Raw genomic sequence first — 26,174 nt, 5'->3', positions numbered from 1 at the left:
TGATTAAGTTTTTTTTGTTGTCTTCTCTGTGAACACGTGTTGAGTAGCTGTAAACTTGTATCCATATTTTTTCATGTTTGTTTTGCTAAAGAAAGCCCAAGTCCTGCTCTCTGATAAAATCAATAGAATTATGCGATCCCCAGAACAAGGTCATGTGAACGATTTTTAACGAGGGTGTGCTGGTTTTTTAAAAATAATTTGGCAAGCCCCCGGCCCCGAAGGGGTTTTATTCAAAATTAAGAAAAAAAATTTCTGCAAACGAAGGCTTTTGCTAAAAAAATCACACGGTAATATTTTTTCGTAACTTGAATGATGATTCCATTGAAAAATAAGGCTAATGGCGAATATTTAGCACGTGTGAAACCAAACTAAAACATGACTAGAATCACGAAAGCCAATCACAATCACGAATTCGAATTCTAATCGAGAGGTAAATTCCAGAGTTAAAGGACAATCCATCCCCGACAAACAACTAATTTGAGGAAACAGTGAAAAATCCAACATGCATAATACTGACAGTTTCATAAAAATCGGATGTAGAATAGGAAAGTTGTAACGGTTCAAAGTTTCGTTTAATTTCATAAAACAGCTAAATGGACATCCTGGTCGATATTCAAATGAGGAGAATGATGACGTCATCCACTCACCATTTCTTTAGTATATTATCATATAAAATATGAAATGTTCTAATTCTACCCTCATTGTGAATTAAAACAACGATTAATTCCTCTCTGAACATGTAGAATTAGTAATGTTTAGTACTGTATGGTTTAGTCAAGTTGGTCCTCATTGTCAAATCTGTTAAAAACACACGAAACATTGAATAATTAAAAAAAAACAAAAACAAGAGAAATAGTGAGTGAGGGACATCATCGACAGACTCATTTGCATTTCACTAACGTGTGTATATCACCATTTTGTGACTTGTCAATCAAAGCACTGCATCGCAAATACAACTACAATGCGTATATGGCAATTGTATTACCTATGGCATGCTTGAAAGAAAGGAATGCTCCACAGTGAGTGAAAATTGTGCACTTTTCGTACAGGATTGAAATGAATCCAATGATAGGGGTAATAATATACCGTAACGCGCTTTGAGCCATTATGGGAAAAGCGCTTTATAAAAATTGGCTATTATTATTATTATTAGTCGTCTCTCTCCCTCCTTTTTATCTCTCTCTTTCTATCTGTTTTCCCCTCTCCTCTCCTTTTATCGCCTTGTCATTCTCGATGCCCCTCTATTTATCTTCCTCTTTCTTTCTCTTTCCCTTGATCTCTGCCTCGTTCTCTCTCTCTCTTTCTACCTCTTTGTATTTATCTTTGACTTTCATCATGTTCTAGTCGTTCTAGTACTTGATAAAGAAGGGCAAATTCATATCATTGGCCCGTATTCTGAACTCGGGTTTAAATTAAACCCCGGTTTGAAGTATCGGTTTAACTATGGAGAGCCAATTGGAGCACAAATATCTGACAGTACACGTTCAATTTATTGACTTATATGGCAGCCGAAATGTTCATACGTGTCTTGGAATGATAACCGAAGTATTTTTTCCTCGTTTTGAAAGCAACATGCAACAAAATATTAAACATAAGAAATATACAATATAAACAATTTATTTTTAATTATCATTTTTGGCACCACATAATTTTAGCACAGTAGACCACGGTCTAAGTTAGACCCGACTTGAGAATACGGGCCTTTGTCATGCCTCAGCCTAAAGATATCAGACAATCGTTACAACTCAGTAATTTTGTCAATGGTTTTATTTATTTTGTAATCAGAAAATTGGAAAAAACAATAACATATCTGATAAAAACATATTCATGTATAAGATTACATGCTAAATATACTAATCAATCTGATCACTTACAATATATATAGAAACTAAACCCCGTCTCCGTGAAGAAAAAAAAAATACAAGTATAATTTTCAGAATAAAATTATCTTTGATAACCATGAATATAACCTAAATAGGTTCATTATTGCGGATTGAAATAATCGCTAGAGAGTATTCATTTGTCTCGCAATCTACTATGGTCAACAAGGAAATTCGTGATCACTCTCGCAAAAAGTGTTCACTGGCTTTCTAGGAAATTCGTGATCACTCTCGCAAAAAGTGTTCACTAGCTTACAAGTTCACGAGCTTTCGAGTGCCGCTGCAACTCTTTATCAAGTGACAGATAACCATTCTAAATGAACACACACCCACCCACACACACCACAAATTCAGCTCAACATAATATAAATGACGATATGCCAAGAGCGTTTCTACCGTCAGACAAAGTACCATTTAATAGCTGTTTTAGACTTCGTTTCATTCTTGGATAATAAACAAGCACTGTATATTTAGAATTACAAAAAAATGATAAAATAATGTAAAAAACTATATGTACAAATATGTGTATAAGTATATTTTGTTTGATCCAGCCCGATAATTATGGCAATGAAATAAGGAGTCGGATGAAAATTCAAGACTCATATTCCTTTTATTTAGTTCAACTTCCGTAAACAGATAACTGACAATTTTCGTTGACGAAATCTTTTATTTCCTATCAATTTTGAAAAAAAAATGTTTCACTTTAATCAATAAGAAATAATGCTTGTGATATTTGGTTGTTTCTAACTATAAAGCGCCACATTATGTTTGGCACGTCGTTCATGGCTGTATTACACACGAGAACTAAATATAGATATACATGATAATAAGTACAATATCCGGATATAGAATGAAAAAAAACCCTATTACTATACCTAAAAATAAGTACAACATCAGTCATTGATATCTGAATAAGAACACAATTATATGTACATGTAAAAAAGTGTAACATTTCAATTCTATAAAACGTGTTTTAACAACCTACGGAATAACCGTATCTTCATGGTATAACGAAGATCATCGGGATTGCATTGTAAAGATATGCTACAATGACGGGCAAATAATAGACTTCAGAGACGTCGTTCCATGTAGACTGCCTTGTGAAACCTAATTAATACAATTATTATTTACTGCTTCAAAGGAGTAATGGATCGAACTGGTTTTAACTCATAAGTCATCCTCTTTTCCCGACAAAAGTTTCATTTCCACTTTACCATATTTACAGCAAGGGATTTTTTTTTTTTGGGGGGGGCTATTCTAATAAACCTAAAGGTTTCTGTATTTATAACTGATTGATAATGAGGCGATATGTTCAGTTACTATCATCCTCGTTATGTAGATTTTCTTGCAGACAAGAGTTGAAACGAATGAACAAATATATGGCCAAGAAATGAATTAGACACGAATGAAAATGTGTTTATTTCATTCAGCTATGTGATGATTAGCTTACTTATACTATACACTTCTTATTTTAGTTAGAAATAAAAATAATCTGACGAAGATGAAAAACCCGCAAATTGTTGGTAATAATGGTTGGTTTGGGTATCTAGAATGAGAAGATTACCTCTACTCTGAGCCGCCAAAATGATTTTTGGTTTAAAACGGTTTTTCACTTTTGTTAATGTTCGATTGTCTACCACTCTACCAACAGTCAGCCGGCGCTATCAAATTTACCGAATTTAAAGATTTTGAATACATTTTAAGATTCGGAATGAATATTCAGAATGAATAAAAAATATCAAACAATCAATATGTTATGTCATTATTAGATCTTAATTTTTACGTTCAAGATTTTAACAAAGTCCCCGATTAAACCGTATTTCTCTCGCTTTGTTTGCTCGAATCGGAGGTGCTCGATCTCAGGATTCAAGGAGGCACTGGTGGACATACGTACGCCGCGTGCGGACGGCGTCATGCCATTACGTCGATGATCTTCGTAATGAAGATATCAGCGGGAACAAACTGCTCAACAGCGTCAGAGATCGTGCACCTTTAAATGGTGGCGACCAAACCTAATTATCAGTCTTAATGATAACATTACTCGCCTCCCCTTCCCATAACTCACCCTTCCCGTGTGCCACAGCCAGTTTGCCCTTTTTGTTCTTCGCTACAAAAATCATATCTCTGTAGTACACCTTTTGGAAATGTGCTATGGATGTGTTGCCTTTATACACTGTCAACTGAAAGTCATCACGTTGACCTTGGCCTGCTGACATGTTAAACTCCTTATGATCGTTTTTCCTATATTCATTCCAATAAGATTTAAAGTACACCGTATCCCTTTTGTTATATGTACTGAAGCAAACCTCCTGGTTTATTTGACCAATTTTCAGATAGGCCCAGTTGTCATCGGGTCCCCCTACGATGCCCAACCCGCTTGCAATTGAAGCGTCAATCACCTTACCTATTCCCCATCCAGCTACACCTACAACGGCGCCAACTGCTGCACCTGGTGGACCCCCTATCACGGCCCCGGCAGCAGCTCCCCCGGCTGCTGCTCCGCCAACTGCAATTGTGTTCTTGGCATGGTGGTTCTCAATTCCCATTTGCCCAGTTACATGCTCGGCGACAGCTTGTCCCACCGCAGCGGAGAGACCAGGTACCAACATTGCCATCTTGCCAGCGTTAGCAAGAAACTTTGGCGCAGCTCCTTCAACTGCTGCCTTAACCCCTGCTTCTGCTCCTCTAGCGCCGAACTGAGCAGCAGCCAAGCGAATAGACTCATCAGCAACCACGACCGCCATACGACGACCAAACTGGTCTACGCCGCCTCGAACAGTAGCGTTTAGAACCTGCCGGGCCACAAGGCTTTGTGCTTGCCGCTTGATGAACTCAGCGGCAGCAACTGGACCCATCTTCTTCAGACCTTCTTCACAGTTCTTCGCTATCTCGTGTCCAATTGCTTCAAGTGCCTCTTTGTTTTTGTTGAGAAGTTCGACCGCTTTCTTCCGGGCCTCTTCTCTTTGAGGGTGAGCGAAGTGTCCAAACTTGGCTAGGTAGATCTCTTCGAACTCTGCCACTCGCTTATCAAAGCTCATGTCAAAGATGTCATTCTCTAGAAATAACTGCGAAGCCATTCTATTTCATCAACTTCCGTACGCTTGGTGGTCAAATGTACTTTCCAAAGGTCTGGAGGGAAGAAAAGAAAACATTAGAACAATTGTATTATTTGTAAATGGCCTGAAAAATGGCCAAAGGCGAATGAGAAGGGCATACTCCTGAATGTTTGAATAAAACAAATGTAAGCAGTAGTGAGCCATTGTGTTATACAACGACTCGTCCCTTAAGTTTTTGTCAGACCACATGAACCCAATGAAACTCTAACAAAATCAAGCGCAAATTTCTGATCCGGGCAATTCATTGGTTAAAAATAAACATGATAAAGTTGATTTTAATCGATACTCTTTCTGCAAAGGGCTAAAGAACACGTCAAATTCAAGCCTGTAACTCCAAATCGACGTGACCTCACCTTGCTTCTATGATTGTCTGTAAGGCCCCTGTCATAAGACAGATCCATGTCTTTTGCGCGGCGGGAATTCCACGAGCGGCCCTCAAATCAAAGTCTTGCACTTTGTCATAGTATACACAAACCTTTGGGGAATGCACGAAAACCGCCAATGACCGCTACATAAAGACGCATAGCGCCTTTGGCAGGGTTTCTGCGAGAAGACGTGACACAGACTTCTGAAAAGGCGCCTGATATATCAAATGCGCTTACCATTTGCATCTTGAAATTAATAACACCTTGCGCTGTGTTAAAAAGAAATTGAAGTTCTTTCGATTGAAAAAAATACATTAATTGAAAAATTCCTAAGTTCGCCTATCCTTTGCAGATTGATATCTTTCTTGCAGATCCTTGGTCACATTTGCTCTACGGCGGCCTTACGGTGAGTCGAAAACAGTCGTTTTATTCATTTTTATTCAAACCACCTAGGCCTATGTAGTTGGTACAAACGAAAATGTTAAAACGACTGATTTCGACTCACCGTACAGCTGCCGTACAACAAATGTGACCGAGGTTATCAATTAGCAGTTCCCGAGCCACTTTCTATAATTAGCGAATTAGCACATATCAATCGTGTTGAATTTGTATATCATGTTATTCATATCGATGATTACATTTTTCACCGAGCAAAATAGTCCATATATAATATATTGTGGGTGGGTTGGTGGAGGGGGGGGGGGGGAGTTGTACCTAATTGCAAGACCCCTGGACCTCATGCCGTGAGGTTGTTTTTTTCACTTTGCTCGCTATATGTTATATTACTTTCTCAAGCTATTATGTGTGTGTGTGTATTTGAGTTTTGTCAGACGTGTATCAATCAGATATGATTATTTACGTCTGGGACCGATCTTTAACGTCACCATCCGAAAGACGTGAAATGTGATTTCTTCGTCGAGTAGTCTGGTTACAAGGTGATAGACCCAGTGCAATTTTAAGATAGACCCAGGAGTGTGAGAGTTCAGATTTTTTTGTTCTGATTTTCAGCTGAATTTCAGCTTATATTTGGCTTTCCTCTGTACAAAAAGTATGGGAGCTGTTTCTATTTCAGATTTTTCAATACTCTTCAGCTTTTTTAGATCTTTTTATTTGTGACCACTCACACCCCTGGATAGACCTACTTTATAAACAGTCACTATCTCTCATTTTCGGTATCCTCTCTTTTTCCCATCTCCCTCCCCTCCCTCTGTTAAGTCATTATTTAACAGGATGTTGGTTGGCCTATTTACACAACAATAAGCCTATTACTCACGCATTCCTTTACAGTGTCAAGTAAACAAAATCAAATTCAAAGGAAATGGAAAATGAAACTATTAATACCTTGATAACATGTATAAGGCGCCATCTACTGTGCACCGACGCGAGGCGTCGACGAAAGAATTCGCACGTCATGCACGTAGACCTATTGTAACCAGCAAGTTGGCCGAGACACGTCGCAATGATATTCATATCATCTGTCATTTCTCAGGTCAAATTCACCGACAAAAGGATTATTTGAATGAATATAGAAAGGCAAGTAGCTGAAAATGTCAGTAACTTTTGATGCAAAATGAGATCGTAATGACGTTTCCAATTTTCACTTATTCCCCTATACTTGACATGCTAAATGGTCGACGTGTGAACCAAATCTCATCACACTCTCACTATTACGTACATTAAGCCATTTCATATACATGTAATCCTCAAACAAAGCAATCTTGGTTTGATTACATTGAGGGTACAGTTATCTTCCCCTCTCTCTCTTATTAATAATAATAATACCAACATGATTATTATAGCGCATATCATTGCCAAACGCGTCCCTATGCGCTTCACTGGATATTATTACCCTTGCTTTAGCCCCGCAGCCTTTTACAGCGCGGTGGCATTTTAAGGAATAAATTCCTGCCAGGTACCCATTTACCTCACCTGGGTCGAGTGCAGCACATTGTGGACAAATTTCTTGCCGAAGGAAATTACGTCATGGCTGGGATTCGAACCTGCGACCTTCTGTTTCAAAGTCCGATGACTAATCCACTGGGCCACAACGCTCCCTTCTTATTTTCTCTATCCCTCTTTCTGTCCCCATCCACCACTCCCTCTCTCTGTTAAACCAATATTTGACAAGTTTTGGTTGACCTGTGCACACAACAATAAACCTATTAATCACGCATAAACCGAAAGAAGCTCAGAGAATTAGAAGGAAAATGAAACTACAATGACGCGTAACTACAATAAGGCGCCACTGTGAAGCGAAATTAATTTGTTTTGCTGTTCATAAACCAAGTAGGGGCTACTGTATATCGCTATAACATACATGACTAGGGATGTGATTGGTCTCACTCAGGTTTCTGCAAAAATATGTAAAGGACAGATACGTGGGATCTATGCATTTATAAGTTGCATTATCATCATTAGTATTTATCCCCCCCCCCAAAAAAAAATGAAAAATGAAGGTATTGTTACTTCACATACACGTATATGAATTCGTTTATCTCTTGGCTCATTCTAAATTTGCTATAAATCATTGTTACAATCAATCAAGAAGGAAGTGCATATTATCATTTCAAGGATTGTTTGGTTTATGAGTCTTATTGACTTAATATGTTTTCCACAGACTAATGGTAACAAGTGACATTGTGATTAGTAGCAAATTTTTAAGAGTACAACAAGCACAGCCTCTTCCCCCTGATGTTCAAAGTATGCTAAAAGATCCTCTCACCAAAGACATAATGGTTGGTGAGATAGCAGAGAGAGACTGATTCGGAATAACTTTGTATACGCCGTTCTTGGTGAAATAGGAAGGCCTTGTAGGGCCTGCAGAGGACCCGGCCTCTATTATTTATCATTGGAATAATTTCACTGTCCACTTCTGGTATCAATCCAATTTAATTTATGTAGGTGTGGTTAATCATTGTACCCTGGGAATGAAAATACTCCTTTGCATTTCTTTTTACAATTTCACTTTGAATTTTACAATTCCAGATTCATGGTAGGGCGCCCTCTTTAAGCGATACTCAAGTCACAAATTGAATTGTTTGTACCCCGAGCTCAGACTTTTTTTTTGCCTGTTAATGTGTTTGCTGTTTGCTAACATGCTTCCTTATTGCTGAAATTTCTCTAAAACTAGTTTCTTATTGCAGAATTAGAAACATGTAATTTCTTCTCAAATGTTAACAGCCAATCAGAATACAGTATTTTAACGACGTCATCAATATTTGAAAATACTTTTATTGAATTCTACGGGTGAAATTACCCCTATCTACCAAATTTAGTCGTACAAATATGTGAATAAAGGGTTTTGGCGCACTTTGGTTCATTCTGGCCCACTGTGCGTCGGCGACAGAACTCGCTCATATGACGGCATAAAAAAACTTTTTGCATTTCATCGTTTTTGATACCAGATTTTGGTGGAGCATAATGACAAACCCCTCCCAAAATTTGGTGAGAATTGGTCCATTTGGGTTTTAGATATGACTTCATGGATACATAATTAGCCCCAATTAAGGCAATGTGTTATTTGCCTGGTTATAAAGGTTAGGAAATAAAGTTTTCATCTTTTGGTATTTTCTTAATTTGTTTTTGAATTATCAATAGGAGGCCGCATCTTACAACCTCCGTTTGTTTAGCAGCCTCCTCCATTCTAAACTAGGTTGTATGATAATCTTGATTGCATAACTTGAAGAAATTTGCAATATGTTTCTCTGCTCATATCAAGGTGTATAAAACCAAACATTGTAAATAAATGTTGGAAATGGGGGGAAAAACCACCCCAAAATGAAATGAAAAGCAAAGTCTTCAGAAGTCAAGCCCGGCCTGAAAGAACAATTATTTTCCGGCATTGATGGAAATGGGCTATCTTCCTACACTGAATGAGTGAATTCGACCCCTTATTCATTGTTCATGTTGTTCAGACTTTCATAAAGAATACAACGCTACATGTAGCTAAAACGATTCAGCAACGCACGTAGTAGATTTATGATTGATGGCGTGGAAACCAAGCAAAATGATTTTAATACACACTCGACAATAGAAAAACTAAAACTTATCATCTCTGAGTAGCAATATATAAACACTGTACGGGGGGGGGGGCATTGTTGCACACATGTGTCACCCCCGCCCCTCCCCCCCAAAAAAAAACACGTTCAAAGGGGTGTTTTTCTTTTCCTTTTTGGACGCGGGCCGTGCGTGCACTCGTTTAAAGTATCAAAAACACTGATTTTAAAAAAGATGGTTTTGAAAGACTGGTCAATGGTAGTCGCGGGGTCAAACGTATTTAGGGTATGTTTTTTCCAAAGCTTTTTTTAAAGACTAGCCAAATTTTTTAGGGTTTGCTTTTTTATTCTGTCGACAACTTGTTTAGGGGCCAAAAATGTTTCTGTTTCTGTTTGTGGTAACTCCCGTAGGAACTCGGCAGGACAGCATTTTGCTGGTAAACGCCAAGCTGGTATATAACCAATTACCAATGAAACATTTAACGTCTATGTTAATCAGTCATAGTGGCTGACGTTATAGAAGACAGATATCACTCTCGGCCTTTTTTATCAAAGTGGAGACAATGGCAGAGTTGGGATTCGAACTCACAACCTTGCGATTATGAGTCCAATGCTCTAACCACTGGACCACACGACCCCGTGGAAATAAAGCCCGCGAAAAACTTTTTAGGGGGTATTTTGCACATAGAGAAAAGCTCGTTTAGGGGGATTTGTAAATAATTTGGTCACGCATGTGTACAGCAAAATATTTGACTGCCCCCCCCCCCGGCCACTGTGGCGGATAAAATACTGCCATGTGTAACACTGGCAAACGTATTAAGGGGGGGGGGGGACTAGGTGGTAGGGTCCTTAAAAAGATTACGACCAAGACACATAAACGGGGGAAACAAAGATAGGGGAAATGGTGAAATGAAGAGTTTAAAGGGGTTAGGTCCACTTTGGACCATTCCGAGATAAAACATGTTTTTCATTCTCACTTATTGCAATATTCTTATGAGAAACTAATTGTCATGATGTACTACCCTATCATGGGAACATAAAATTGGGTATAAAAGAAATCTATCTGTCTTCATTTTTTTTCTATATATTTTTGAAAAATAACATTGTGGACCTAACCCCTTTTGCAAGTAAACTAAGATGAATCCAATCGCTTTTTATTAAAAAAGTGAGTTTTTTTTGCCACTTTCATTCACAATTTCATTTGAATTTCAAATTTTCTTTGATATCATCAGAGTGACTAAAAATGTTGAGGTTAAGTGAAAGAAAACAACTGAAAAGAATTAATGAAAAATGGACCTAACCCCTTTTGACAAATGAGTTCTTCAAAAGAGTTTAGTTGCAAAAGAGGTTAGGTCCACTCCAAGAAAATCTTTTTTTTTAATTCTCCCATTTTGCATTATTCTTATGCGAAACTGAATTTTCATGATACCTTACCATGAGAACATAAAATTGGGTACAGAAAAAATCTACCTGTCTTTATATTTTTCAGATATTCTTTTCCCAAACAAAAATCTGTGTGGACCTAACCCCTTTTGCAACTAAACTGAAATGGACCTAACCCCTTTTGAAAAAAAGTGATTTTTCTTTGCCATTTTAGTTCACTTATTAATAAGAATTTCAACTTTTCTTTGGTATCATCTTATAGAGCTACTAAATGTCTATACATTGAGACATAAAAATCAAATTTGATGAAAAATGGACATAACCCCTGTTGCAAGTCAGCTCTTCAAATAATACTTTTAATTTCCGATATTTAAGCCCCAAAAAGTGTTCGCTCGCTATGCTCGCTCGGCACAGCTTCGTAAAAGTTGTGCATCATATTCCGATACTTGCCCGATCAAAATAATGTTTTCGCCCATTACACTACGGAATGATGAATTTAGAAAATGTTATTGCTCGGTCGCTCCACTGCCTCGGGCAAGAACACTCATTTATTGTAGTAGTCTTGTAGGTTTTAAATCTTTATGTTACATAACTATGATAGAAGTATACGAAAATATCATAACAATTATAATTTTGATAAAGTCCTGGAAGTTAATTACACTTTACCTTTTATCACTTTTTCCAGAAACAATTATCCTTCTTTTTGCAGGTTTTCCGGCGATCAAAATGGATGAACACACGGCGTGGGAGAAGTATCTTAAGCAGGCAGCAAAATAATGATTGGGTTCGAATAATAAGCTCGAGGTGTACGTGCATGAGAGTTTATATGAAAACGAAAAGTGAGCATTTTTTTTTTATCTCCAGTGAATAAAATTACTACAGTACAATTTGTGTCGTTTCGTTTGGATGAAGTTCAAGGGAGTGGAACGAAAGACATGATTAGTCCTTGGTCGTCAAATTCCACGTATGCCACAATTAGGTCATTTGGTAGCATTGTCAATGGTTTAAATCTTTTGGTGTTTGACTCGGTACCACAACAAAATTAACCTTTTATTTGGTATTTGATATTGTGGTATTAAGTGGCATTGGGTCTGTCATATGCAAAGAAATTGTTTTCCAACATGATAACTGATCCATGATAGACGTGAAATTATTGTTGTTGTCTTTTTTTCTTCATACATGATTGATATTTATGCCGTGAGGCTCGTGTGTGCCTAACGCCAGTGCGCTTATGAGATCTTGCTTTTGTACGAACGTCATGGGTTTTTTTAAAGGTATAAAGGGGCTGAAATCTCTCCCAAAAGGTAGGAGGGGGGGGGGGGCAAGCGGCTGGACAATTTGACAAGAAAGAAAAAAAGGTTATCATCCCGAGAGTAATGTTATCTCGTCCTAAAATACATGTTTTTATTTCGATTTTGAATGATGTATATCTTACCATCATAAAAGACCAAAAATAGCAGGGGGCATTTGATATTGTGCCCCCTACTATTTAGAGTAAGGGGGCACTTCCCCCTATCCCCCTTGGGATTTCCGCCCATGAAGGTAGATTGTCTTACATTTGTTTCGCGCTCATGCTGATGATAGGCCCATTGCCCACAGCTTGATTCCTGAATCCACAAATAATAATACCTAATTAGACGCAATATCTATATATTGCGTTTTTCCCAAATGACATAGAGCGCCGACAATTTCAAATTCCCTAATACATACAAAAAGAGATACACAAATGACAAACAAAATATAAATGAAGGTAGCTGCCGTCAGAACCGTTATTACCTGACAACCATTGAAATATGAACGATTCAGACCTTCATTTTTTGGGTGATTAAATCAGGAGAGATGTCCAATTAGAATTAAAACAATGTAACCACGAATTTCTGTTCTCAGGGGAGCCCATAAAAAGGCTATTTCTAAATTACGGCAATTCTAACGACCCTTTTACACGATAAAAATATCGCAATTTGAATGATGATTCCAGTGAAAAATAAGGCTAATGACGATTTTTTTAGCACGTGTGAAACAAAACTAGAACATGATTAGAATCACGAACGCCTGCAATCATCATTACAATGATAATTCAAGATTCACGCGTAAAAATGATTCAATTTTCGATTGCTATCTTCTGTTTGGGGGCGATAGCCCTTCCCTTTTATATCCAGTGCGATTAACCGTAGAGCATTCGCCGAACAACATGCAATAACAAGGCATGTGTAAGTTATCCTCGAAACTAATAAATGGGCAGTTCCATGCAACAAAAATCAGCCATTTTCACATCACAAAAAGAACTACGTGGTAGTCGTGTAAACAAATGCTAAAAAAATACACAATACGATGTCCATTGGAGGTGAAAATGTTGCGTGCCATATGGGACATTTCCGAGTCTCTTACGACACACAACATTTACAAAATCAAACATTTTGTTGGTTACTCTTTTTTTATCATGAATACCAAATATAACTTTATCATTGACAAAAAAGAAAAAAAAATGCTCAAGCAATCAGCTAAGAGACTAGAAATGGTAGTTAATCGCCCAAATATGATCATATCTAGGGCTCACAGGCCTAATTCATTTCCCATAGACTCGTGTGTTAAAGTGGCACTTAAAAAGAATTCATAAAAAATAAGGAGGAAATTCGAGGGTTGAATGTTTACTCCCAGTGGATAAAATAAATGTCTGACATTCCATATCTGACCAGAGAAGGGTACCTCGACCGGCTCATTTTAAAAATAAATCACCATTTACGAAGACTACACCTGACGGGACCAAATTCATCACTTGGGAGAGTAAAATGACCCTAATTCTTCCGCCAGTAAAAATATAGTTCCATAGGGGTGAAATATCTTTCCAATTGGAAAAAAGTAAGTTCAGTAGGTACCCTCCCTAGAATCAGTGTTGGATTGTCAGTCATATTCATTCATTTTTGTCAATCAGCAATATCAAATTTAAAAATTGAGCAATGGGTTGGCTCGAATGAATATCTTTGGCCTGCCAGTTGTGATTAGGCCCGTGCAGCCTCTACCAACTTTTAACAGTGGTTGCATATTATGATGGCGCTCTTCAATCTATCCAGATTATACCATCGATAATTTACGAAAAGAATGGATAGAGTATAAGAACGCGCGCACTTGGGGCCACTGGGAAGTACTTCCAAAGGTCATCAAGCGCCCAAAATAAGTTCCCCATATTTTTCCATAGACTTTGTTTTCTCTTTCGTGCGCGTGTGTGTGTTGTTTCCCAGTGTTAGCATGCCCCCATAATACTGTTACGTCGTGGAGTACTTATCCAGGAGCTTCAAGGTCGTGAGTGCAGCTGCAGCATATACAACGAGCTCTATCCATTTTTTTTATATCGATGTATTATACGCGACAGTCACTTTCGTCAATGTAAAGGACTTCGGCTAAAGAAAGGCCAGGTAATGAAAAACCATTTGGCGATTGAGTTGGTTTCATTATTATTGATAAGTCAACCCATTAGTGGGTCCATCCGGTTTTATAATTTACGTACGCCTGGTGTATTATAGTCACAGCCCCTCCAATCTAGTAATCAATTCTTATGATTTTTTAAAATGAGTGGGAGATTCTTTATCAATAAATTAAATGGAAATAAGGAATGAATTGATATGTACAAATGTATTGATCTTAAATGCCATGTACCATCGAAAGTTACACGACTCATTTAAAGCTCCAAGTGAGAAAATTTACATTAGAAGCTACTCACACAGGGATACAGTTAATTCATACTCGTTTTGAAAGCTACACGAGGATAAATTTATATTCGTTTGAAAGCTTCAAGAGTAATGATTACTGCAATTCGTCTTCAGAATCATTATACCATTCACACGTTCGTTCGAAAACTCATTTGAATTCGAATTCCAGAGTGAAGTCGGTATTGTTTCCTTGGTGATTTGTCAATCAAATCCAATCAAAGCACTGAACGGACATGACGGAGGATTACCTACATGGGGGTGCTGCGACAATGCTCAGCTCCCCCAGTAATAATAGACTAATCCTCCGTGGATAGGTCCATGGCACTGCATCGCTAGAAAAAAAGAAAAAGAAACTACGATGAGTGCATGACAATCGTATTATCTACGGAAGTGCTTGAAAGGTCACGTAAGCTCCGCCCCTCAAAAGATGTTTTGGAGGTCAACCCTTTCAGACGTAAAATTCGAACCGTAATTTGAGTGAAACTTAACTGGAATTCGCCTCCGCGGGTAAAATTTGAATTCGTGATTGGGATTAGCGTTCGTGATTCTAGTTTGGTTTCACACGTGCTAAAAATTCGTCATTAGAATTATTTTTCACTGGAATCATCATTCAAATTACAATTTTGGTACCGTGTGAAAGGGCGGAATGATGAATCAAGATTCACGTGTGAAGATAAGGCCCTAACCGACTGAGCTACGTAGCCTCTAATTGTTTATGATCATCTCATTAACCATGTCTATTATTTTGTTCTATTTCTCTAATCTTACATGCAATTAATCTAATCAAGCCTCTATCATGTTTACAGTCATGCGAAGCTAATTTTTCGGCCAGCATTGACAATCTAATTAATCAAACCTTAATTTAAAAAACACGCACCGCTGGTGATGTGAGCTGATAATTTCAGTTAACATATCGAAAAGAAATTGTTATGATATTCATCAGTAAAAATATTGAAACCATTTTACAAGTACCGATGAGGGGGCGAGTGAAAGAAGCATGCAAAAGATTTGACCGTTATATTACAAAACTAAAATTTGGTGATAGACTGTAACATTTTTATATTCAGAATATAATATAATGGGCCATTTATTTTTTCTTTCGTGGCCCCGCAAGCCCTGTTTGGGCGGATTTAGGTTTTTCTTTCTCCAAGGAGAGGGTTTGACCGAGAAATTTGGTAAGCAAAAAAGAGCTTCACTACAAAATGAAGGTCATCCCGCCACTGCGTCCTTTGTGGAATTTGGATTGGCCATCTTTTCTGACGAATGTTTGTCTGCGACATCGAAATTCATTTCGAAACTACTTCATACCTCGTTCCCACTGTTTGACGATCCCTTACGAAATCCACGATTGGCCCTTCGTAACTGATCGCGAATATTTTTGAACCATTCAAAATTTGTTCTTACGATCAATACGATTGCCACATCTATTGTGATCTGGGGAGCGTTTCATCAATATTTTCATCCGACAAGTTGTCAGATCTGATATCTTTCCATGATTTTGATTGGCTGAGAGGCACTGTTCCTATGGTAACTGTCGGATAAAATGGGACTTGTCGGATAAAACGTCCGACAAGTCCTTTCATGAAACGCCCCCCTGATGCTATCTGGCAGGACCCTACGACTACTGTACTGGGATTTACTACTATTTACTACAAGTTTTTATAAACTTTTCTGTAGTTTCCAATTTTCTCTGATATCATTTGTCATTCCTGTACATATTGTGTGTATATATACAGTGCGTCCCACAAAAAACGAAACCGAGATTTAGAAATGATTTATCATAACTTAATCACAAATACAATAGACAAATGACCTACCATTGTAAAGCTTAGAATCTCCTGTTTTAGCTGAAATTACTTAGATTATTTTTCATTCACGCATGAGTGAGCAACAACAATTTTGAAAGGGGATACCAAAAAGTCACTTGGCGGGCCGTATCTCGGTTTTAAAAAGAAAACCATATTTTTAAGAAGTTCAATATGTGCTCTTTAATTTGATACCTCAATTACAGAAAATGGTCAAGAAATAAAGTTCTGTATATTTGAAATAAGGCTTGAATTTCAATAATCTCATAAAATGAAGCGGTTTTACAGGCTAGCGTTCAAACTCACTCGACACTCCGTTTTGTTGACGATCAGCCATGCATTAGGTCTTTTGTTACCATGCGTTAGCTTCTGTGGGAAACCAGTGAGAACACGTTTATTTAATGAAATTATTGAAATACAAGCATTGTTTCGAGGGATCATAAATTTCTTACTTCTTGACCATTTTCTGAAATTAAGGTATCAAATTAAAGAGCAGATATTGAACTTTTTAGTCATAAGATTTTCTTTTTGAAATTCAGATACCCCCCCGCCAAATGAGTTTTTGGCAACCTATCTTCGAATTGTTTTTGTTCACTCATGCGTGAATGAGAAATAATCATAGTAATTTCAAATGAAAGAGGAGATTCTAAGCTTTAAAATGGTAGGTCATTTGTCTATTGTATTCATGATTAAGTTATGATAAATCATCTCCAAATCTCGGTTTCGTTTTTTCTGGGACGCACTGTATATATATATATACGATTAAGTGCACTGCAAAAACTCCGGTGTTGATTTAACACCAGCCCGGGAATCTATATATGTCCACACCAGAGAAGTATTGAAACAACACCAGTTTGGAATCAAACTGATGCTGTTTTGATATGATTTTAGACCAAAAAGAAACTTCTCCGGTTTGGACATATACAGATTCCGGGCTGGTGTTACATCAACACCAGAGTTTTTGCAGTGCACGCTGTTTGAATCGTGTCGCAGATCGTGACAATGATGTCTAGGTATTAAGGAAAAACATGTTCGCAAATGTTCGTCGCACCTAATTAATCAGTGGTTACATTTTATACAAGAGTCACTGATTGTCAATGAATGCAAAATCCCTGAAAACACACTCAGGAAATTAAAGCCCCTTCAGATATTTACGTTTCCATGGTAACCTCTACATATTCACATCACATGTAAATAATAAAGAAGGAAAATCACAATTTCATAAAGGTCGTATGAATATGTTTTCGGTAAACCGTCACACATGAAAATGGAGCTATTTTTTCAATTCTGCTCTGAAATCTCTATGTGGATGATCCATTATTGAATTGGAAATGTACAAGTTTTGATCGATTTTCGTTTATTTGAGTAAAAAAATGTTATGAATTGAAATGAAAATAAAACAGGATAACCTAAGAGGAGGGGAAATATTACTAATGGACCAAAATGTTCAATATATAGGTCTGTAGGCCTTTCTTTAACGGGCAATGTGATCGTGAAAATAAACAAACAGTACAAGTTCAAGTAAATAAACTGATATGGAACTGATACATGACCAATAAAGAAACCCACCATTTATTGGCCAGGTTTTGATTTTTGTTCCTCTTCTCCTTTTTTTACTTCTGTGTTTCTCCATTAACCCACTGCACGTGTTTTAGAGCACCGATGTGGCTGCTTTTGAATAATGATGCCATTACCATGAAATGCAAAATAAAGTAACAAATAATGATCATACTTATTAGTAATTAAAAATATCCGTTTATATGCTTTGATAACCTATATGTCTGTAGCTAACATTATGCTTTTAGTTTTTTTTCAAGAATATGGATCATTATAGAATGACTATTATCTCGAGTGGCGTAATGAGTAGAAATTTTAGGGGGCAAAATACGGCCTATCCAGTGGCGTACCTGGGATTTTTCACAGGGGGGATTGTCAAATTCGCGAAAAATATTTGACAAGCAAAAAAAAAAAGTCTTTAACCACAAATATAGGATTTCGTACCAGAAAAAAATTGACAAGCAAGAAGAAAAAAAGGTCTTCAAGCTCGTCAGGGGGGCAGGGATACGTCCCTTGCATGGGTTGTGACTCGTCAGGGGGGGGGGAGGGGGGGGGGGGGCTGGCTGCCCCCGTAGGTACGCTAATTTATTAAATTTGCAAGGGAGCGAGCAATAAAATTATCAAATTTTGTGATAGATTTTGTCATAATTATCAGAAATTAATATCAAGATATAATGTAATAATTATAATAGGCCTAATACTAATAATGATAATAGTAATAATAATAATAATCGTAGTAATAATAATAATCGTAGTAACTATAACACTAATAATAATCATCATCTTCCTCTCCTCCTTTTTCCCTGGTCTTGAAAAAATGAGGGGGCACGAGCCCCCAACTTCCTTCCCCCATCTGTACCCCGATCATCTTACCCTGCGGAGAAACATGCCCCGCCCCCAATAGTAAATAGAAATCATCAGTGAGGAATCTTATTGTACACATTTTCTTTTGTACTATTAAAATCGTTTCTTGAATAGTGCAGGCTGAAGGTATAGATCGTGACCTATTTAGTTTTTTCGTTTTGCATTATAATAATCATAGAAAACGGTTTCTTAATGGAATGAAGATTTTTATAATGAATGTAGACTGTGATTAAAGCACATAAAAATGTACAATATCATGGAAACCACGGAAGCTTTGCGGGAGCGTGAGTGGAAAGAGGGTATCGTAAAGAACTTATTTAGACCACGAGGAAGAGATGTCAACTCTCATTTCCATTCTTGACCATCAAAATCAGGTACACTATACCTGTATAATTAGATTCGAAACGTGACATTCATGGTGTTCTCCTAACCATTAAAATGCAGATATTAAACATTTTTCAAGTATTTGAAGAAAATCCAGAGCGCTCCAGTGTATACAAATCATGTATATTTATTTTAGTGTGCAAGATTCAAACATTGAACTAAAAACTGCTAAAAATCGTAAGTTGTTATTCAAATAGAACGCGAGGAGTGACCCAATATTTTACGTCGTCAAATTCAGGTTATATTTGCCAAAGTCTCTCAAAAACTTTTCAAAATCATGAAAATCGTGAGCTTTCGGATAAATGAGGAATAAATCGATCGAAATAATATCTACCAGATAGGAAAATGAATATTTCCGACACAAAATTCTAATTACCTTTAATATGTTCAATATTCAGGTCGGAAATTGATGGTCCTAAATGCACAAATTAGGGTCGTTGAACTATACTGTTGTACACGAACATGAAAATATTATGTAAACTTTTAACCAGCACGAAGCTAATTATGTGTACAACCAATTTGGGGCAGTATTTTACCACATGAGGAAAGCATATTGTCCAGTAAGGTTAAAACACAATCAGCAAATACTTTAGAATGGGTAAAATTCTCATCACACAGGATAAGTAAATATGTCCACGAGAAATGCCCAATGTTGGTTCGACACATAATTACCCTCATGGACCATTGCTACATGCAAATTGTTCATTGGCAAGTAATTATCCATTGATCGAAATAATATTCACCCCTTTACCTTGTTCAGTTAGTTTCACTTGCTACAATTGTCACCTCTATCCCACAAACTATTAGAAATCTATGTCTGTGTTACGTTAGAAAATACATTGTTTTGTTTAAGATGTAGCCTCCAGGTGTTATATTGGATCTGGTTCATTATTTTTTTTTGTTAAGTTCGTCTCCGTCCCTATTTCCATCTTTTTTAAAAATGAAGTTTACAAATTTCCATCAACATGATAAAGCTGTGAACGCGTGAAAAGTTTTAATCTATTTTAAACTTCAATTTAGCAATGTTGTTTCAAAGTGACATGATTAGTGTGTGTGTATTTGAGTTTTGTCAGACGTGTATAAATCATACATGATTATTTACGTCTGGGACCGACCTTTAATGTTTAACGTCACCATCCGAAAGAGGTGACCAGGGCTCGAACCTCGAACCTCGAACCTCTGCATCAAGTTGCAACCTCCCAACAGCTTGAATTACAGGCGCACGCCACAACGCCCAGTCATGATTAGTAGCATACATCTTCGCCTTCTTAACACAAAACATTTCCATTTTAGCTCTGGTAAACTGGTAAAGAGTCAATAATGTGTAACATAAACAAGTATCATCGGCAATGACGATATTTAAATAAAGCGCTACGGTAGTAGTCGGCGGCTACATTTATTTTACCATGAGAACTTGAATATTACGTTTTTTCGGCCGTTCGTATTTTGATTTAAATCTTTCACCCTCTTTCGTCATTCGTTTTTATTTATTTGAATTATGGAATACCCCTGAATACCCCTTATTACAGAATTGGGTATATATTTTCCTTTCATCGATTAAAATTATGATGTAAAATCGTTAACTCTATCCAATAAAATGCATTTTTAGTTTATATCCTCTGCATTCATTTTTTAGCACATGCTCTTTTAATGGAATAATGACAAACACTTTTGGTGATTTAATTTACCGAAACTAAATACAGGCGCTAAGTTGGCAAAATGATCAGGGGTCCGTTGCAGAAAGAGTCGCGTTTAAACGCAAGTCAAAAAATCAATCGCAAGTCCCAAATGCGCGCTGTTGATTGGTTAAAAATCAAGTTGCGCATGATTTTTAGAGTTGCGATTGATTACAACTCTTTCTGCAACGGGCCCCAGATTATGACGGAGAAAATGCGAAGCGTTGTATACAATATTCTACTGAGAGTTGTACTAATAAACCTGCCACTATGAACCTACATTGCCCATTTGACGATTGGCATGGAAAGTAAATCGAAACTGTTCAATCTTTCATAACCTTCTCATTTCGTATACGGTTTTTGTAGGAATTTATTCCCCATTCAATTGCTTTCTTTCCCACCCTCTCTTTTTATCAAATTGGATATTTCCCAATTTTCTTCAAACAACATGAGAATTAGAATTATTAAAACGAAATAGCTCGCAATGTTGTTAAAATGACAATTCAAATACTGTATATAATAATGTAAATTCAATTCAATTTATTCAAATTCCATTCAATAAAAAACACAAGATACAATATCAGAGAAATACATAATTGATAAGAAAGCAATTAAACATACATGAATACAAAATGAAATTTGGGAGACTGCAAAAGACCGAAAGGTCTTGACGAGGCAGACCACGAGTGCTATCATGGCGATACATATATTGACATATTAAAAATGAGGACATGAAGGAAAAAAAAGTACAGATGTCCTACCCCATCGGGAACTGAAAACCAGTGTAACAATTATATATGATCTAAATACACTTTAAGAAAATTCATGAGTCATATGAGGTACGTTTAAAAGAATAAAGCAAAGAACATTCTTTTATTTTACGAGGCAGTGAGTGCCAAACCTCGGGTCCTCTATGTCTGATGGATTTATAAGCAAGTACTGTTTTGGGATTACTAAAATGAAAATTGTTGGAACTTCTGGTATTGTGTTCATGAACCTGGGTATTACGTATAAACATTGAATTAAAATTGCTTGGAACCAAGTGATTAGCAAAATTGAACATAAAGTTTGCAGTTTGTAAGATATTGATATCAGATATTTTTAATATGTTCAGTTTTTTGAAAAGTGGAACAGTATGGGCGAAGTAGGGAGAAATTTTGCAAATTCTTATGGCTCTTTTCTGCAATAACAATAAGGAATTAACGTTTCTTTTGGTTCCACAACCCCAAGCAATATTAGCATAAGATAAATAAAAGATAATATGAAAGAATTGTACAATAGTATAATAGACTTTGACATTAACGTATCTTTTAGTTTGAACATAATACCAATAATTCTAGAAATGATCGAGAATAACACAAAGAAATTCAACATTAGTTTTCCTTTCAATTAGGGTATTGTCTATTAAGATTTAGCTCTGGTCTTCAATAATATTTTTGTTTGTGTTGTGAAATATAACATAATTTGTTTTACTGAGGTTTAGAGATAACTTATTACATTGTAGCCAGTTAGTTAATTTACGCAATTCTACATTGATGGTGTTTATCATTTTCTTAAAATCATGAGAATATAGCAGTGTCGCATCATCTGCAAAAACACATAGCTAAGCGTTGCGTTCATTAGAGTAGTATGAAATTTCGAGCACTCGACATTCAACATCTTTAACGTCAAATTCAGGTGATATTAAAAATCAACACTCATATCAGTTCACACTGTTGGCTATTAGTATTTTATCGTATCTGGCCAAATGTCACATTCCCCGTTCAATAATAAATCAATGCAATCATCGGGGCATAGAGCAATGGAACACATATTCATTCACCCAATATCACCTTTAAAGTTCAACAGACACACCAACGAACACTACTACATATCGATTAAAGCTAATGCGTTATTTCGAATGGTAGATCATAAGTCGGTTAGCAGTCGGTTTCGTGGATATGACTGTACTCTGGTAGCATGATCATACTATCTCACGTTCAGGTAATATTTGCCCAACATTACGCCGCTTATCTTCAAGCCGTTATTTGATGAACGGAAATCGGATTTGAAAACAGAACGGTGCAGAGCACGTTTCGTATCTTTCTCATTCTTTTTTTCTTATGCGCCTCGGAATATAATATTTCTAGATAGATGGCACTACATGTATATAAATCCTTATTGATATAATATACAGTGCGTATCAAAAAAAGGATTACACTTTTTTAAAACCCTGGGAATTAAAAAATATACATGTGGGTATTTTTTTTACATATTATTTTGGGTTTGGGTCTCATCTATCAAATGAAAGTTAAAGTTTTAACAGAATGATACACTTTAGTAAGTGCTGTCCATTTTTGTAAAGCTCACTGAAATCTGTTGCGCAGAAATGCTTGTTTTCATGCTGTGTCAAAGGGAACGGGCGAAATCAAACTTACCCTGCCAAACATTTTTAATACATTTCCCTTGGATTTTTTAGTCAATTTAGATAAACCGGATACATTTAAGCATTTTGTAACAATTTTGCAACCAAAAATTGCAATTTCAACACTTCGTAAGCACAACCTTTACCCTTTTTTGTGCCAGCTGGATCTGAGGACATAACTGCATCTGAACACAAGTTTCAGACATCAGTCATCTCCAGCAATTTCCACTAAGTTTTTGTCTCACCTGCGAAGCAAAGTGAGACTATAGGCGCCGCTTTTCCGACGGCGACGGCGACGGCGACGGCGGCGGCGACGGCGGCGGTGGCGGCGGCGGCGGCGGCGGCGTCAACATCAAATCTTAACCTGAGGTTAAGTTTTTGAAATGACGTCATAACTTAGAAAGTATATGGACCTAGTTAATAAAACTTGGCCATAAGGTTAATCAAGTATTACTGAACATCCTATTAAAGTTTCATGTCACATGACCAAGGTCAAAGGTCATTTAGGGTCAATGAACTTAGACCATGTTGGAGGAATCAACATCGAAATCTTAACCTGAGGTTAAGTTTTTGAAATGTCATCATAACTTAGAAAATATATGGACCTAGTTCATGAAACTTGGACATAAGCTTAATCAAGTATCACTAAACATCCTGCATGAGTTTCACGTCACATGACCAAGGTCAAAGGTCATTTAGGGTCAATGAACTTTGGCCGAATTGGGGATATCTGTTGAATTCCCATCATAACTTTGAAAGTTTATGGATCTGATTCATTAAACTTGGACATAATAGTAATCATGCATCACTGAAAATTTTGTGCAAGTTACAGGTCTCATGATTAAGGTCAAAGGTCATTTAGGGTCAATGAACTTTGGCCGAATCGGGGGTTTCTGTTGAATTACCATCATAACTTTGAAAGTTTATTGGTCTAGTTCATTAAACTTGGACATTAGAGTAATCAAGTATCACTGAACATCCTGTGCGCGTTTCAGGTCACATGACCAAGGTCAAAGGTCAATGAACTTTGGCCGAATAGGGTGTATCTGTTGAATTACCATCATAACTTTGAAAGTTTATGGATCTGATTCATGAAACTTGTACATAAGAGTAATCAAGTATCACTGAACATCCTGTTCGAGTTTCAGGTCACATGATCAAGGTCAAAGGTCATGTAAGGTCAATGAACTTTGGCCATGTTGGGTTTTTTTGTTGAATAACCATCATATCTCTGTAAGTTTATTGGTCTAGTTCATAAAAAGTGGACATAAGAGTAACCATGTATCACTGAACATCTTGTGCGAGTTAGAGTAGTGTTCAAAGTCAGCACTGCTGCTATATTGAACCGCGTGATGCAGGTGAGACGGCCAGAGGCATTCCACTTGTTATCATTTAAAGTGGGTTTACATTTCATTTTTCATTTAATACTTGTTTCTCCACACTTTTCCCAAGCTTGGCAATGATTAACAAAATTAAAATCAAGCCTAAGCAATTTCATGTAAATCACAGCTTAGTGTAAATGAAATGGCCTCAGTTTGTGGGGGAGTGGGGTGGGGCGCATTGTACTCTTCGAAGAGTTTTGGGCAAGGAAACAAGGTAAAAGATTAAATTTCACGTGTTCTGCATGATTAAGGTATACCTTTATTTGCATAACTATTTCAAAGTTCTGCTCAAATCATTTTTCACTAACTTTTCAAAAGTAAGTGGTGCTCACTCAAGCGGAAATATTTTTCGATAGTTATATCGTCATTTGCTTAAATGGATCTGTACCAATGTTAGAATGTAGAAAAATCTTAAGGATATTACAAATGTATAATTTTACAGGATCTTTTCAAAGTGTAAACTTTTAAGAAACACACTGTATATATATATACACCCGTACACACAACCTCACACATACACACTCGCACCCTCTCACACACAAACACACACACGCACGTATAGTTGCCAAAGTTGTTGTTCATGTATAATTTGTCCCTTGCATGTATACTGCATCTGAGCAATAGCACTGATCCAGCTGAGGCATGGCGGCTTGTCATTGTTCAAAACTCACCTACTCTCAGTTTTGCATTAGGCTGCAGGCACAGACCCTGATTGAAAATTTGATCAGCAAGTGTGTCTCCACGCAAAGACTAAGCACATACAAAACTTGCTGTTTCTGAGAGGGCCTTCAGTACACAAGGCATGAGTAGGTTGCACATTCAGACCCTTAATCCGAATGAAGGGTTTGCGCAGCAGACTAGGTGTGCATTTCCAATCCTGCATATAATATATGAAACAAATGAAAATGAGAGAATAATAGATGCGTAGCTTCACTCAACGTCTCTCAGAGCTGTCATCCATTCTGAATCAAAAGGTTGAACAAATGTATCAACCGGGAATGGGGCCCGGGTCCCTGGCTCTGAACGCCAATGCCTTAACCACTAGACCACGAAGGCAGGCCAGTAAGTAGGCGAGACCAGTTATACCATGGTCACATTTGTTCTACGGCGGCCGTACGGCGAGTCGAAAACAGCCGTTTTAAACACTTTTTGTACCAGCTACATATAGGTGGTTTGAATAAAAATTAATAAAACGACTGTTTTCGACTCGCCGTACGGCCGCCGTAGAACAAATGTGACCATGGTATAAGTAGGCGAGACCGTGTTCAATTAACCTGCAGGCAAATTTCCAACCGTTTAATTGAATCTTTGTCCTTTTTTTTGTGCAAATGAGTTGATGAACAATGAGTAGCCGCGTGCCGAAGTTGGATCCTAGCTCATAGAAACCTGAATGGATGCATTTATCAGATAGGGGACAATACGTTGAGAGAAATTTGATGCTAACAATTGGTGGCAACTCTCTTGTAAAAAGAGAGTGGCCACAGGTTGTTTGCATTTATCTAATTTCTCTCAATGTATTGTCCCATTTGTGATGAATGCATGTATCAGTCTTCCATTAGCTGGGCTCCAAGTTCGGCACGCGGTTGTTCATTAACTCATCTGCACAAAAAGAAAAAAAAAACGACAAAAAGTCAAAAAAAAGTTGGAAATTTGCTA

At 37.1% G+C, this 26,174-nt stretch overlaps 1 protein-coding gene across 2 annotated transcripts; it reads right to left on the bottom strand.

Moving 5' to 3' along the window:
• Positions 1 to 1,773: 1,773 nt before the first annotated feature.
• On the bottom strand, positions 1,774 to 25,204 carry LOC121420175. 2 transcript variants are annotated; one of them, XM_041614723.1, is made up of 3 exons: positions 25,190 to 25,204; positions 2,190 to 5,009; positions 1,774 to 1,970 (listed from the first exon to the last, which is right to left on the bottom strand). In XM_041614723.1, the coding sequence occupies exon 2, from the start codon at positions 4,955 to 4,957 to the stop codon at positions 3,893 to 3,895; it is 1,065 nt and encodes a 354-aa protein (XP_041470657.1). In that variant the 5' UTR covers positions 4,958 to 5,009; positions 25,190 to 25,204; the 3' UTR covers positions 1,774 to 1,970; positions 2,190 to 3,892. The 2 variants fall into 2 exon arrangements, with proteins under 2 accessions (XP_041470657.1, XP_041470656.1); XM_041614722.1 differs by lacking the exon at positions 25,190 to 25,204 and adding an exon at positions 11,406 to 11,589.
• Positions 25,205 to 26,174: the final 970 nt, after the last annotated feature.

The sequence above is a fragment of the Lytechinus variegatus genome, chromosome 8 (genome assembly GCF_018143015.1).
Source record: "Lytechinus variegatus isolate NC3 chromosome 8, Lvar_3.0, whole genome shotgun sequence".
Lineage (NCBI taxonomy): Eukaryota > Metazoa > Echinodermata > Echinoidea > Temnopleuroida > Toxopneustidae > Lytechinus > Lytechinus variegatus.
Note: the sequence above shows the minus strand (reverse complement) of the source record. Positions and strands in the feature narration are given on the sequence as shown.

Coding starts and splice junctions, on each gene's coding strand:
- LOC121420175 (XM_041614723.1), bottom strand. CDS start 4,957: ATGGCTTCGCAGTTATTTCTAGAGAATGACATCTTTGACATGAGCTTT.